We start from the raw sequence: 16618 nt of genomic DNA, 5'->3' as shown, positions 1-16618 counted from the left end.
CAAATTGTGTTTGAAATGATAACCAACTGTAATTAAACAACAGAATATTTTTATTTAAAATTATCCTTTGGATTGTAAAGCACATTCAACAAGTTTAGTAAATTTTTGAGATTATGCTGTAGTTTTTTTGGTGATGTCATGGCTGATGGTTAACATCTTTTTAAACTAACATAAGCCAGATTTCAGCCAATAATGACTTATTTTTCATGTTCCGTAAGCACTTGAAGCAAATATTGTGACAGTGAAATAAGCATGTGGAATAAATAACCTTTATGCAGTAATAAAGCATTTTTATTCAAAGAAGTAAGCAGTTCAGTAACAAAACAGATGATTTGCACGTCATGAGTTTTTACGTTAGGTCGCCCCTCCCCCCATGGTAAATGAGTTTAAATGTAATGGATGAAAATTAATTCTGCTTTACACCGGTGAAAATCATCATGACTAATTATGTCAAAAAAGTCTATAGTATCTTTCTTAAAAGCCAGCAAATGAATTTCCTTGATATTGTTTAGACTGCAGGAATTCTAGATGATTGACAGCACATAATCATATGATTGGCGGTTTATTTGTGTGCTGCTTGGGTTGCATGTTCTAACTCATGAATAACTTCAATATTTAATCTATATATAAACTTAATTTGTTACAAACATATTTATAAATAATCTCTGATAAAGCTTAATAATCAATGGTGACTTTACAAATGATATCAACAACAGTTTAACAATTAAAATGTAAAGAAGCAATATTGAATTTGTCTGTAGGCTTCCAAATGTAAATACACATAATTATCTTCATTGTTCAAAGATTCAGTTCTTGCCAGCAGCAAATATTTAACAGTTTTCTTTACTTGAGAGTTTCAGAGTATTCTGTGTATTTGCTTTGTCTGCTATATTTTTTATTTGAATTAGTTGCACCCTGTAAGTTTCTTGGTTGTATTTCTTGTCCTTACATTTGTTATAGTTCAAGGCAATGTCAGAGAAGTTGCAGGATCATTTTTAATGAGTACCTTGAAAGTAAATGACTGTAAGGATGTTAATTACTAAAAATCATCTGAACAATAATAGTGAAATTATTACTTTTCTAATGTCAAGTAGACATTACTGGGCAAATTACTGCTTCTGTAGTGTCAGAAATATGTTCCATATCTCAATGGATCAACTGCCTGATATCAGCTTGTAAATTGCAGTTTGTGAGGGGGTCATGTGAACATTTTTCCCCCTTATTTTCAGTTAATCCACTGTAGGACCTGTTATGTTGAGTGTAGTGACTGTTGATCAAAAAGGAAGAAGAGGTTGAGAGGTTTGGAAGGAAATTTCAAAGCATCATTTAGTGTGATTAATTGCAATCCATAGGACTTTTTGCATTTATATGTGACTATGGAGGAACCATGGGGATGTCCATCCTTGTATAGTCGAATGAAAGCAGTGGATGTGGACAATGAATGGTGAAAATTCTAAAGAAATTCTCGTGGTTGATTACTCAAAGAGACAAAAAAGAATAACAAATGTACTCAAAAACATAAGATCATTTCAAAGCTCCTAGGAAACATCATTAGATCATTTGAAAGAATAACTGAGACTAATGCATAAAAGGGATCTGTTACCAAGACAGCAGCCCATTTCACAAAATAACTATCACAGCAGCAAAACTGCATAAATTATAAATTTATCCCAAATGACCCAAATGACTTCTTTTTTGTCTTAAAAAACAGGACATTTCCCTTGATTAAAAGAAATCCTTGTTGAATAAGGATATCTGCTAGATCTTATTTTGTAGCCTTTGGAAAAAGTTATTTTTTGAATTATTAGCCATGCTGGATTAATTTATAGTCTTAAATGGATGCCATGATAAGAAATAAAATTTGATTTTTATGAAAAAGATGATTAACCTGCTTCTTTACCATGTTTATGATATAACTTTCATACTATTGCTAGTAAATATAGTCTATAGTTGATAAGCACTAAATTAAAACAAGTATTTTATTAAAAGCTATGCAGTTTCGCTCTTTTGTAAAGTATTTGTATGCCATGTATAAAAGCTTGGTTCATTGATTGTCTTATGTAAGTGGCCTTGGCAAAAGAAAATAGCATTTGCCAAATTCGGGCTTAAGAAAATGTGATTTGTTGCCAAATGTTTTAAACATTGACAGAAACGAAACTGGCTGTGGTAAATGATAAACCGACAATTTATTCAATGTCTATACAACACAAGTCATTTAATTTCTACATATAAAAGATATTTATTATAGTATTTAATACTATTTAATTTAACAACATATGTAAACACTTTGGAAAATTTTATTTATTATTTTATTTAATATGATTTTGTTAGCAATTTATTTTTAAAAAATGCATGCATAAACATACCAGAAAATTCATTTTTTATAGAGGCTTTTTGGTGGCCACAGAGCAGGAATTGCTAATAATGCATCAAATACCAAATATAGCTTTTTTTCCCCATTAATGGAATATTGAGAATAAATAGTAAGCATAACAAGTATTTTACAATGAAAAACCATTATATTATACAGTGCAATTACAAAAAACCAGTCAGATTGCTAACGGTTTGTTCCTTGTGCATGTGCAGATTGGTAACCATTTGTTCCTCACCAAGGCTTGCTACAGAAGGCAAATACCCTTGCTTTTGATAGTAAAAGATAAACTAAATTTTTTGTAATATTTTGTAAACATGAGAGAGTAATCTAAAAATGTAATATTCAAAAGGTAAGGGCTTATAAAAATGACCAACTTGCATTCTGTTCAAAATAATAAATATAACAATTCTTGTATATGTGAATATTACTAAAAGACAAATGTGCAGATTATTAAATGATCTATTTCTAATCTTCACATTTCTTTGGGCTATGATAGATAAATAAAAATGATCAAGGTAATTTTTGTGTAGCATATACCATACTTACTCACATATTCCCCTTGCCCCCCCCCTTTTTTTACTACTGGTTTTATTCTATGAAAAATCGAGTGGGGAAATTTATGCAAATAATGCTATTTTCAAAGAACTGAATTAAAATAAGAGTAAAACAAAATAAAAGTATTCATGTATAAATATCTAGTAACTTTCACTATATTATTTGTTTAAAAGGAACCTACACTTCATAAGAATACATAGTAATATTAACATTAAAATGTCTAATAAAATATCTTCATTTTTACCTTGCCTGCCTGTATAACTGTATAGCCCTCAAATCATTCAATGATGTTGGAATTGCTGTCTGTGTCATCTGCTGCAGCTTGCAAGTTGTTGCCATTCAGTCCTTGTTTCAATGTGCAATGATCTTCAGAACCATAAAAAAAAAATATCTCAGTTTTCTTGAAACTCTTCACTATTATTGCTTCATCACTTGGAGCACATGCACCCTAAATGCACAAGCAAATCAATTAGCTAGATAAAAACAATAGCTGCTTGGATGAATCCAATGTAAAATTTAGGGAAGCTCATTTTATGAATGTTTTGAGGAAGAAAATTATGTATATATTTATAAAAAAAAATAAGAGTAATGAATAAATATAGAACTTTCCACTTCATGATTAAATAATTTTAATAAAACTGTGCAAGCTAAAGGCTTTTATATCAGGTTGTCGGATCCATCTAGACAGTCTTCGTTTTTTGCCATGTAGTATATGTACACCATTGAACTCGAACAGTTTCAAAAGTGAGATCTGATCTTGAATTAAACAGAGATTATAAAATTTCAACTCTATGTGTCATTTCACATTTGTGTTCAGTAGAAACAGTAATATTCTTGATTTTTCTGTGTTAATTTATGTTAGGAAGTAGTTGAAGGGCAAAGCCAGGAAACAGTGATCGTTTATCTTGGATTCTATCCTGGCAACTAAACATGCTTATTGGGTGAAATTTTTTTAATGCGAAATTATGTTAGAAAAGGTTTTTTTATGCATTGCAAGGTTCACAAGGTTCCTTTAGAAAGTCCTTCTCTTATTTAGACTGCCTTTTTATGTTTTTGCCATAATAAACAGCATCTCTATCAAATTGTAAATTCTTATTATTATGATGATAAAACATAATATAATAGTTATTTGTGTATTGAAGATTGATATATTAAGCTTAACAACCAGCAGCTGTAAATTTATAATATATATACATACATATTTTGCCCCTTCAAATAAATTTAAGAATGAAACCAAATAGTATTTTTCTCAGAAATTTTTATTCTGTAATTGAAGTACTTGTAATTATAGCAGCTTGAAACACTTTGTACCCATTCTATTTTGAAGCATGAAACATTTGTGTATGTGTTGCAAGCCTTTAAAAAAAATAAATAATAATTATAAGTAAGTACTGAATCCTGGAGTTTAAATTTTAAAAAAAAAAAAAAAAAAAAAAAAAAAGTTCTATGTTTGTATAAAAATTTTGAAAGCTTAATTGCATTAATAGAAAGTTTTATCAGTGTATTATGTTTAAAAATAAAAGTTCATTATTAATTTTTTTCACTTTTGAATATGTGTAATTGTCTAGAGGTGTATTACTTATTTTATGAAGAATGCGTGATTTTGATTATTTTACAGCTGCTAAATGTACTTACAACTTTTTACAGAGTTCATTCTTTCTTTGTCGTACTGATGACAAAACTGCTGTTTTACTGTATCTTTTGAAGAATGTTGTCAATTTGACCAAAGAATTAACTGTAGTATTTGTTGCTACAAAACATCATGTGGAGTATCTGAAAGATGTAAGATGTATTTTTCTGTTCAGAATTTTTTATTGAATGTTTATCAGAAATACATATGTCTAAAAATAATATAATTATTTGCTTTACATGGTATCTTTTTTTTATTTCTTTTCTAGCTTTATAACCTAATTGCTGATTTTAGTTTGAAAATAAATATTATATGAAAGTTTTCTCAAAATAGAGGATTGCAAAAGAATTAATTATTTCAAAAAAAAATATCACTCTATGAAGGAATTTCTTTTTGATGCAAGTTTAACAGTTTTGAACTACAAATATTAGAGTTTGGTGGTAATTAATGATAGAAAATATTTTACAGCTTTAATGTCGGTCTTAATTCTTTCATTTATATACTTCCACATAGTTGAAAAATATATAGTCAAAAGTCGTTAATTCGGACACCCATAATCCGGAATGATGTATAATCCGGACCTCAAAGCTACAAACTTTCTTGACGCATGCGCGTAAGACCTTTACGGCTGCGAATATGCGTGTGCGCAAGCACATAATACGTTTACGCATGCGCATTTAATGTATAACGGACGGTATAAGCTAAGCTGTTAATGTTGCAAATTGCGTTGTTCCTTAATCTTCGAATTGAATTCGGCTTATTATTTTTTGCAGACTGTTAGAGCAATTTTATAAAAGTAAGCTTGAACTTTCGATTATGTCAAATATAATTTCCGATATATATTTACTAATATGTAAAGGATCTACAAAGTGAAAGTATGTTTTGAAATCGAAATCTGTTTATCAATTTCACGCTGCTCTGCGGCAGGGGGGGAGAAACGCCGCCACGCGCTATGAATTGGAAGTTGATCTGTCAGCACTATCCTTATTTTCAGGGCAGATGTTTTTATTTTATTTGGCTTATAATTCCTTACTAAATGTAGTATTTCATCTCGATGTACTCCGTCTTTGATATGATTTAAATCAAGTTCCTCGTCATTATAATTCGCTTCTGATAGCAAAGAAAGTAATAGAGGTTATTGAAAACGAAAACATTTCAATTGACAAATTAGTCGGTATTCCCGACACAGCAATTATAGGACTTGAACAGCAGAACTTCGTAACTAAACAAGAAATTATGTCTGTTTAATAGAATTAAAGAGAAAGTATTATCACATGAAACGAAGCAACTGAAACAACTTACATTGAAAGAAATGTTTAATAAAGTAAACAAATAAATATTAAGTTTTTTCTTTTTGTAAATTTTGATACCCTTAAATCATAATTGTTCTTTATTTCATAAATTACGGTTTCATATTTTTAATTTTGTAATTTCTGCATGCCATCTTACCAGATTTAGATGATCTATAATCCGGGAAAATCGATAATCCGGAATCACCAAGTCAACGACGTTTGACTGTACATTGTTTTAAAAGTTAATAAAATAAGTTACTTATTAATTTCATGCTCTGCTTGCTGTTTTACAGAATTTTTGTGTAGTCTTAAAATAATTCTTAGTTCAAAGTATCTTGAAGTGATGTAGTGAATGTTATTGCACTTTCTGTCTTGCAAACTTTGTGTATAGGATACAAATGATCACAGTGTAATAAAGAAATTAACTGCATTGAACCTAATGGTTTTAACTAAACTTTTTGCGCAATAATTTGAGAATCTGTTAATGTTATAGTGTACTATTATTTGGTGTGTTAACTTTAACTATGAGATGGATAAAATGTATAGTTTTAACTAACAAACACTTCTAATGTATAATATGTATGTGTGTGTGTAATGTAATTAAATGATATTATATACAAAAATTATAAACTTCAAAAGTAAAACAAAAGTGCAAAAGAAAAAGTTGAGAAAGCACAATTATTTCTTTCATTTAGATAGTATTTTTTATTTTTTATGTGTTTTGTTATTTCCCCCCCCCCCCTCTGTATATATATAAAACCTGCACCATGATGAGGTTGAAGATCATAGGTTAGAACTGGAAACAAAAATGAAGCAGTTCAATAAAATAAATAGTTGAAAATTCTTTGGTCTTTTTCAAGGAGCAGCTAAAAGATTTTAAACAGGTCATGTTTCTGAATCATATCTGGATGATTATAAATCAAAAGCAAATGGCAAATAAAAAAATTTTATAATACAAATAAAGAATGTAATAATCTCCTCCCCTTTTAATGAATCATCAAGATAAAATCTGCTCTGACATGATCCAAAACAAGAAAATACTGTATTAACATATTATTTATACTATACGTTATAATTTGTTTGTTATTAACATATATTTAAAAAATACTGTATTAACATATAATTTAAACAGTATGCTATAAGAATTTTTGAAATTAGAAACCAGAAAACAATTAAATTAGAAATAACAAGCTAAATTAATAATTTTCAAAGCTATTAAGAAATTGATACAAATTAAAAATAATTAAATTTGTAGAGACAAGATTTAACAAAATGAAACAGAAAAAAAGTTTTTCAGAATAGTAGGCAATTAGACTAAATTGTGAAATATTTCAACATGCAAAAAGCTTAAAATTAGGAAATTCTTTCAAGAGAATAATGACCAGGAAGAAAAATTAATTTAATGAGAATTTTTTCGAGAGATTAATGATCAAGAAATAGAATGTTACAAAAACTGAGAAGTCATTTTAAGTCCAAAGAAAATTCCTTCAAACGAAAAAAATTTATTCAAAATAATAAAAAATTTCAAAAATAATAATACTAATTCAAAATACTAATTTTCTCAGACTAAAGAAATAAGCACCTTAAAGTATAGTGGAGCAATGAAAGGTACTGTATCTGTACTGTGTAGTCATAGAGCTTTGTTTGCATATTTGTGCTCATAATCAGATGTGCCACTAAAAAATGGTATGTAGGAAACTTCATTTGCTTATTATGTCCCACTTTAAGCATTTTCGTCACTAAAAGCAATAAAAGTAATTGGTATCGTGTACAACTTGAAGACTTTGATATTTCAAACCATAATACAATACAAAGTCCAGAATCCAGACTCGTCAGTCAAGTCCTGATTCTGGATTTTGAAAATTTAGAGATGTTAAGGTTATGCAGCTAACAATCTAGTTTAAGTCTAATAAGATAGCAAGTAGAAATTATAAAAGTTAAAAATATGAAATAGTTGTTTATGAAGTAATAAAGCATTTATGACTTTAAAGGAATCAAAATTTATAAAAAAAAAGCTCAATATTTATTTGTTTTATTAAGCATTTCTTTCAGTGTAAGTTTTTAATTTTTATTTTAAAGCTGTTTTGTTTTTGTGCTAGCATGTAATATCTTGTTCGATTGCAAAGTTCCATTGCTCAAGCCTTGTAATTGCCATTTGAAGAATTCCAACTAAACTACCAATCAAAACATTTCATTCTCAAAAATAGCTATTGGTAGCTATACTTTTCTAGATTTAGAATCATACTACAGATTTCACTGTCCATTAGTTGTAACTGATTGGAACATTGTCATTCCAATTGAAAACTTCTGTTATATCATTATCATTTATTGTCTCTTCTCTACATTTTTTAAAAAATCCCATTAATTGGAAAATTTTACGTACAACAGTGATTGATATCTATGCCTAATTTCGAATTTGCCTAATATTTAATTTTGTCTAATTTTGGGAAAGTAATTAAACCCGAACTGCACCGATGCCTTTTCTTTTCCCCCCTCCCCCCTCACTAAGGCTGCTGCAAAAGGCAAGTGATAAATATGCTTTTGCTTTGCAGATTCTGCTATAGCTCCAAAATTAGAAAGTTTTTACCTTAATTTTGATAAGAGAACTGTAATAATAACAGCCTGCAAAAAATAATAAGCTGGATAAAATTAGTTAAAAAAGCTTGCAGTTTGCTTTGTTAACTAAATTTAATTTCTTTCAAATCTAACTATCTGCCTGTTATGTTGACAAAAGAAAATCAATATTAGCAACAGTCCACTTCAAATAAATAAGTCTTGGGACTTCACTTATTGTTAAGGCCAGTTAGAAAAATATTATCCCTCTCCTCCACCTCACAATCATTCAAGAGCCGAAAGTGTGGTCTTGGCTAACATCAATCAGTGTATTGTCATTGGCCACAACGATGTAATTCCCTGGCAATTGTTTAAAAGTGTCATACAAGAATCTTAATCAGAAGGAAAATCGCTTTTATGACACACCTGTTTTTTCTGGAACGTTGTATTCTCCATTCCTAAATATTGAAAGAAAAGAATTAATGCTGGCTGTCCATAAGTTTAGATGTTGGATGTCTGGATTTCAGACTTTATACTGTATATCTTTCTTTAATTAATTAATAACTTGCTCACTCTGAAATGATTGATCTCTAAGTAAGTCAAAGAAATGTTTTTTAAACTGCTTTTTTGAATTTGGACCTCATCAGTATAATCATAATTAAATTAATCAGTTTTTTTTATAACTGTGAATAGTTTATCAACATCAAATGTTTTTGCCAGATTTCAAGCTTTAACCAAGTAATCCACTTCCCTATTATGAGTCCAGAACTTTACCACATCTTTAGAAAGTAGCAATTATTCTATTTTTTCTCATAAACATATTCAAAAAATCTTCTCCACATCCACTGTGTGTAATGATGCAGTATTTCTTATTTATTAACCCATGTTGCTTCACCAAGAGCTAATTACTCTTAAGAAACAGCTTGACAAGTGTGCTAAGCTGCTGCCTGTGTCACCTAGTTTGGAGTTGGGCCTGCATATTATAGCTCATTCTTTCTTTACCTATCTTTGATAACTTATAAGACAAAAATTTTAAACCACTGTGAACTGTGGATTATTAAAAGCACTGGTATGGGGTTATTTTACTAGTAAATAATTTTTTTTCTTTGTTTAATTAATAGGTGCTGGAGAAAGCATCTATCCCATGCAGTTATATTTATAGTAGTTTGGATCAAATGGCACGCAATATACATATTGCAAAATTTCGAGCAAAGAAAGTTGGTGTTTTGTTAGTGACAGACATTGCTGCCCGAGGAATTGACATACCACTTTTGGATAATGTCATAAATTTCAATTTCCCATCTAAACCAAAACTGTATGTTCATAGAGTTGGTAAGTTTTTTTTTTTTTTTTTTTTTTTCCCCCCCCCCCCCCGTGTGCGTGTGTTCGTTCGCTTTCTCTCTCTCTTTCTCTCTCCCTCCCCCCATCTCCATTTCTCTAAATTATTTTCCAGATTTTTCAATATTCATTGTACAGGGTTATCCAAATTAAACTTCCCCAACTCAGAGGCCTGTGCAGAGGGTTGCATGGGTCATAATGTGATGAAATTTTAAAAACAGACACTTCAGATCATGCGCTCGAGATTTATTAAACAAAAAAAAAAAAAAAAAAATTAGTACAAGAAGTTGTTGATAGGTGGCGCTGCAGATAAACAAGACATTCTACAGATGTTCTATATGTGTGCCGTGGTTCTCCACAACTCTTTCCATTCGCAAAGCAGTGTGTTCCACAGCGGAACACAGTAAGTCCACATTAATTCCACGAACATGTCGAATAATTGCGTCTTTCAGATGTACCAAGGTTGCTGGGTGTTCTCAGTAGACCCGATCCTTTAAGAATCCCCATAACCAAACGTTGCATGGCGTGAGATCAGGCGAGCGCGGAGTCCATGCTGTAGGGAAACAGCGGCTGATCACACGTGCATCGGTAAAAGTTGCCCGTAACACTTGTTGAATGCCATGAAGAATATGGGGAGGTGCACCATCCTGCATAAATATCGTGTCCTGGAGGCGGCCACGTTGTTGCAGTTCAGGGATCACAAACGTTGTCAACATGTCCTGATACCATTTTCCTGTGACAGAGCAGATTTTGAACCCTGTTGGAGTCACCTCTTCAAAAAAATAAGGCCCAATGACGAATGTTGCAGTGAAACCGCACCTTTGGAGGGTTCAAGGGCACTTGATGGATTGCGCGCGGGTTTTCACTTGCCCAAATGCGGCAGTTGTGCATATTCACTTGACCATTCAGGTGAAAATGGGCCTCATCCGTCCAAAGGATGTTCCACGGCCAAGCAGCATCAACTTCCATTCTGGGAAGGAACTGCAACGCAAATGTTTCCTGAATTACAGGATCCCCGTCGGACAGCTGATGACAACTATGCATTTTGTAAGGAAAATAACTGAGGATTCGATGCATATGAACAGCACGAGAAACAGTTGGCACACTGACAACACCATGTGGCGATTGGCTAGTGGAGTCCACGACCACCAAAGCAACATCTTCTACGTGTGCAGATTCCAAAACTTGTCGTTCTCTACCTGGTAAAATTTTCAGCTGTCCCATTCTTTCGAATTTCTTCATCATGTCTCGTAGAGCGCATGTTGTCATTGGTCCTCGGCGTAAGATCTTCGGCCGACAGAATGCTCTTATCGCAGCACAGGAGTTCTCGTCACTCTGGTGGAAAAGTTTCACTAACAGAGCTTTGTCTTTCAAAGTCGCCATTGTGCATCAGTGAGCTGGAAACAACTGCCTGTGCAAGACCTGTCTTCCGTTTTTGTAGGGCCCGTCTTTTGGATACGTTGTGCAAAAGCTTTATTTCTGCAAATCACGTTGCTGCAATATGCACATTACTAGTGTTACAGCGCCCCCTATCGGCAACTTCTTGTACTAATTTTTTGTGTAATAAATCTCGAGCACATGATCTGAAGTGTCTGTTTTTAAAATTTCATCACATTATGACCCATACAACATTCTGCACAGGCCTCTGAGTTAGGAAAGTTTAATTTGGCTAACCTTCTTATTGTACAAATTCAGATATGAGATGAGAAATAGTTCATTGACTTGTTAAGTTATTATTATTTTTCTCATTCTAAATGACTTCGGATAATTTATTGCTGTATCAGCCTTAAAGAAATTTCTTTCTACATTGTAATGGATTATTCTTCTATTTATTGTTTCTCAAATGCAGCTAAGAATTAAAATGTTTTAATGAAACTTCAAATTGTTAGTAAGATTAATCATGGCTGAGTGAGAAGTAAATAAATGTAAATAAATAACTGGAGATATAAGGAATTGTAAGGCTCATAAAAAATATGCAGACATAGTATTAGAGGTTCAGTAAATATAGTGAATATTATAATTTCTATTTAAAGAAAAGATAGATCTTGGTTCAAAAAGAACAAATTAAGTGCAGTTTTTTGGGAGAAGAGTATATAGTAAAATTCTGTTTAGTTACTTAGATGCATCATTATGTATGCTTCATTGTGCTTTTACAATGCTCTAATTGCTTTATTCCATACAGTCTGTATTTTTACTTCTTTGTACAAGCTAGTTTTACAAGATTGTCTAATATCAGCTGTTTAATACTTAATTAGATATCAATAATATTTAATATTTATAAATTTATATCCACATTTACTTTTTGCTGAACAGTATTAAAAAGCATGGATATTAAATTTCAATTGTGGATTACAAGTAAATTTTACATAATACAAAGATTTTGTTGTATTTAACTCAAAGCATGACTGCATGCTAATAATGTCATGCATAATAAAATTTCATAAATCAAGTGAATTGATAATTTCTGAAAGTTTGTTATTAAGACTTTTTTTCTCATATCATAGCTGATATATAATACATTTTGAATTTGCACTTTTAAGTCCCTTAATTTTGAAATTCAGATTATTAATTTCAGTGTCGTAAATATCAAAACATTTAAAAATTGTTGTATTTTCATGTTAGTGAACATTTGGTTTGCTAATAATTTTTCAGCAATTTATCTTCATGTATCAAATAAGTTATAATTAGTGCTTCTTAATATTGAAAATTGTTCGTAACATGAATATTGTGTAATTGTTTTTATGTGTACTTTATTAGTAAAATATGTTTTTAGGCAGGGTAGCAAGAGCTGGTAGAAGTGGTAAAGCATTTTCTCTTATATCGTCTGATGAAATGCCTTACCTTCTTGACTTACATTTGTTTCTGGGGAAACCAATCAAATATGCCAAGCTGAATATGGAAGATGAAGGTGACAGTAAAATATGTTGTTTTAATGATCCTGTTTTATTAAATTATATTTGTTAAAAAAAATGACTTCTTTATATATGGAAAGAAACTTATTGTATTTATTAAACTTCTAAGTCATACTCTGACTGTGTCAGATTGATGGAGACATGATTATGAGTAAATAACAGCTGTTTAATGACAAATGCTAAAGAAACTTATTGTATTTATTAAACTTCTAATTCATACTGTGTCAGATTGATGGAGACATAATTATGAGTAAATAACAGCTGTTTAATGACAATTGCTAAAGAGCATATTTGATCAAAACAGTTCTTAATGTTAAATAATCAAATAATATTTATAAAGTTATCTTATTGTGATATCTTGAAGTATTAAAATTCTTAAATTTATTTATTGAAACTGTATGAAGATTTAAATTTACAGTATATTAAAAGGATCAATGGTTTAACCTTGGAAATTTTACATGAGCACACGCACGTCGTATTTTTTACGACATCCGTTATTTTACAGTTTTTGATGCAAAAAATGACAGAAATGAATGAATATTGATAATAAATTTGTTAAGAAATAAAATATTAATCTTATTGCAAAATACAAATGATATCACATTCAAATATAAGTAAATTATTTTTAAGTTCTTATGTTAGTGAGATGGAAATGCAGTGATGAATTTTATTATAGAAAATTTTAAATTTATTATTTAATATTTATATTTTAAAATCGAAGCTAATTTTAATATTCATCAAAGACAAGTATAGACAATAAAAAAGGAAAAAACCTTGGTAAGAAAAAAAGTAAATTTAGCGTTGCTTACTTCTGCAAGGAAATTTACTTCTTACTGGTTACAAAAACGCACTTTAAACTAACTTTAATGTTTTTATTTATTTTTAAAAAATAGAAATAAAAGAAAATAAGGAATGGAAATTGCTATTGTTCTCCCATCCAAAGGTTTCCTTTTCTTCATCGGATAATTCTTGAAGAATCCAAGCAAAATCAGCTGGTTGCACATATTTTTTTGCCGTGAAAACCGATATAAAATTTACAGAGCCAAATGTATTCAAATTAAAATAATACACTGTAATTAATAACACAAAATTAAAAAATATTTTCCGAATTTTTAACTTTTATGAAAAAGCTGCCACGTAGCACAAAAGCCCAGTTAAAAAAAAAAAGTCAAATGACTTCCTGTTGGCACATTTCATGATGTGGGGAAGGGTAGAAAGGAGGAATAGAAATGAACTTCAGATGTCTCAGCTTCGATATGTGAAAATTGTGCATTAAAAACTGAATTTGTCATAAATTTTGCACATATGCATGTGCTGGAAGGTTAAAATAGGAAAGTTTATGTAACAGCATTCAAGGCACATGTCATATGAAACATGATCTTAAGTTTTTTCCTTAATCTGTTTGTGCATTGCGTGCATGTAAGAGAAATGTTGTGTAAACAATTTTATTCTTCCTGCAGTAAGTTTCTAAATTACTGTATCCTAATCTCATTAAGACTTGTGTATTGTATGTAAAATATATGTGATTTTATACTGCTTTGTAAGGACCCGTATTAGTTTTTAATGTATTTTCAAGATTTTGCTATTACATTTGAATTTAGTGGAAAATATTAAACTTTTTAATTTTCATCTCAATAATGGTGGATGACACATTGCTTTATTGTTAGAGAGGAACTTGTGTATAGCTTTTATCGTTTGTTAATTGAAAATTCATTGGAAATTGTGGCTTTTGATGTGAACCAAAGTATATGATATCTGGAAAAGAAAAAGAAACTCCAAATAAAAATAATTCTGCATAAATCAGAATTTGCTGTTGTAATATTTCATTCTCATTTTTGTGTTATCATGCTTCTGATGTTTTGCTCTAATAAAATTATTATATAAACATTTTTTATTTCATTATTTTATTCTAAGTGGATTTCATAATTAATTAATTTTATCTTTTTAGATGGAATTTGTGGTGCTGTACCTCAAAATATAATTGATGATGAAGCAGATGTTTTACAAATATGGCATAGAGCATCCGTTGAGCTCACAAATATGCTAAAAGTCACAAAAAATGCTTATCAGCAATACCTGAAATCTAGACCAGCTCCTTCCTCTGAATCTGTCAAACGCATGAAAGAATTTCCATTTGCATCAGCAGAAATTCATCCTATATTCAAAGGTAATTTTAGTGTGTATTTGAGTTTAGAAATTTTTCAATTGAATAGTATAAATTAATAAAATGTTTTTTATTGTTTAGATGTTGTAATTTACGTGCACATCAACTCGAATGAATCTGTTATACAGTTATGTGTAGCATTGCGTCAGCATTTCATCTTGTGTGTGATAAAGTTGTTACAGAATCTTTAATTACACAAAATATATTTTAGAATTCTATTTAAAAAAAAAAAAAAACTGCAAATAAAATGAAACTTTCATAAAATGATTACCCAAGGTGTTAGATATTTTGGACCAGTGGTGGTTGCCAAGCTTATGAAGCTTTGGAGCTACTGTACTGTTTCTAAATCCTACTGTGAGCTACTAACCAAAAGAACTACCAGTTTTTTAAAAAAAAAGTCTTAGACTTATTTATTGGCTTTACTTGTAAACTTACATTTTTAGCAGATATGAAATTAATTTTAATTAAACTGTAACAAAAAGAACCTGAAAATGAAATGTACATAAGAAAGAAATTGATGTGTAGTCAGTAATAAATAACAAGAGTAATGACAGTTTTTTTTATCAGACTTCAATGATAAGGATGCAACTTTTTTTTTTTTTTTTTTTTTTTTTTTTTTAGTGTTGAGAGAGTAGGTAGTGGCTGTTATTCCAGTAACAGTTGTCCAAGTGTTCATCAGTGACTGTATTTCTGTACTTATTTTTAATAAATTTCATGCTGGAAAAAGAAATCTCGCACATATATGTAGAGCTGAATATCGTCTTCAATTTAAGACAAACTTGGACCAAAATTGGGTATTTTTCTTTAGGAACAATAGGCCAAATACTTGAAGGACAAGAGCTTGGAAAAAATGATTTAGCACAGTCATTTTCAACTATGCTGCCTCATTGTCTTCTTGACCTCATTATCTCCATAACACAAGTAGAGAATTTTTCAGCATTAATCTTTATAAAAAGCAATTTGACAAACGATTGGAATCCTTTTGAAATCTTGGAAGCACTTGAATTCACTACTTTCCTACGAACTAATACACTTGCATAGCACAGTAAAATTTTCCTTTATATGGGTAAAGAAGTAATCAGTTTTCCATTTCGAATGAAAGTATTTTGCTTTTTGCTTGAACACACCATACAGAATATACCTAGCTTGGTACCAATGCATAAATCAAACTATCTAAGTTAGCAAATGTCAAATGTACACATGAAAAACATAACGTGCACAACCTCACGCATATATAATCGACTATGAGATGAAGCTAACAATGGCAGTTGCCGTCAGCGTCAGCTCAGTGGAGGAATTAAGGTTAGCCAACCGGAATGTTGATGCAATCTACCAAAAATATTGTTCCTTTGAGCTATTAATAGTTCTCTGTTGATGGTTTGGTGATCACTGCTGTGAACTAAACCATTACTAACAGCTCAGAGGGATGTTAGTTTTTTTTTTCTTTTGTAAATTTTCCATAATATAAGTGAAGATTAAAAGTAGTCTATTGATAAGGTGTGAACATGAGATCTTTCATTTATTTCTCATGATATGAAAATAATTTGTGCATTGTGTTAACAACAGGGTTGCCACGCTACCTGGAAAACTGGAGTCAGGAAATTCTAAAATTGACAAAAAAAGTCAAGGAATTTCATATGCTGACCCCTCTTCAAAAAAAAAAAGAACGAGTTTTGGTCCAATGTTGGAAACAATCACTTTCTTGGGGAATTATGTATCACATGGGCGTCGTTCTAGCAGCTGGCATAGAGACGATTTTTGCAGCTTTAATCAAATTGTCTTTTATAAAGGCAAAGCAAG

At 30.5% G+C, this 16618-nt stretch overlaps 1 protein-coding gene across 1 annotated transcript in view; it reads left to right on the top strand.

The window, feature by feature from the left end:
* Window positions 1-16618, top strand: part of LOC118189131 (ATP-dependent RNA helicase DDX54) — an 86103-nt gene that overhangs the window by 41438 nt on the left and 28047 nt on the right. The window contains exons 7-10 of the mRNA XM_035359674.2: window positions 4577-4711; window positions 9526-9736; window positions 12516-12650; window positions 14603-14821. Coding sequence (XP_035215565.1) covers window positions 4577-4711; window positions 9526-9736; window positions 12516-12650; window positions 14603-14821 — 700 coding nt within the window. The remainder of the gene's footprint in view (window positions 1-4576; window positions 4712-9525; window positions 9737-12515; window positions 12651-14602; window positions 14822-16618) is intronic.

Source organism: Stegodyphus dumicola, chromosome 8 (assembly GCF_044657685.1).
Source record: "Stegodyphus dumicola isolate Sdum_Otavi_A_Nest chromosome 8, ASM4465768v1".
Lineage (NCBI taxonomy): Eukaryota > Metazoa > Arthropoda > Arachnida > Araneae > Eresidae > Stegodyphus > Stegodyphus dumicola.
The sequence above is the reverse complement of the archived record's forward strand: the minus strand, read 5'-3'. Positions and strand labels throughout refer to the sequence as shown.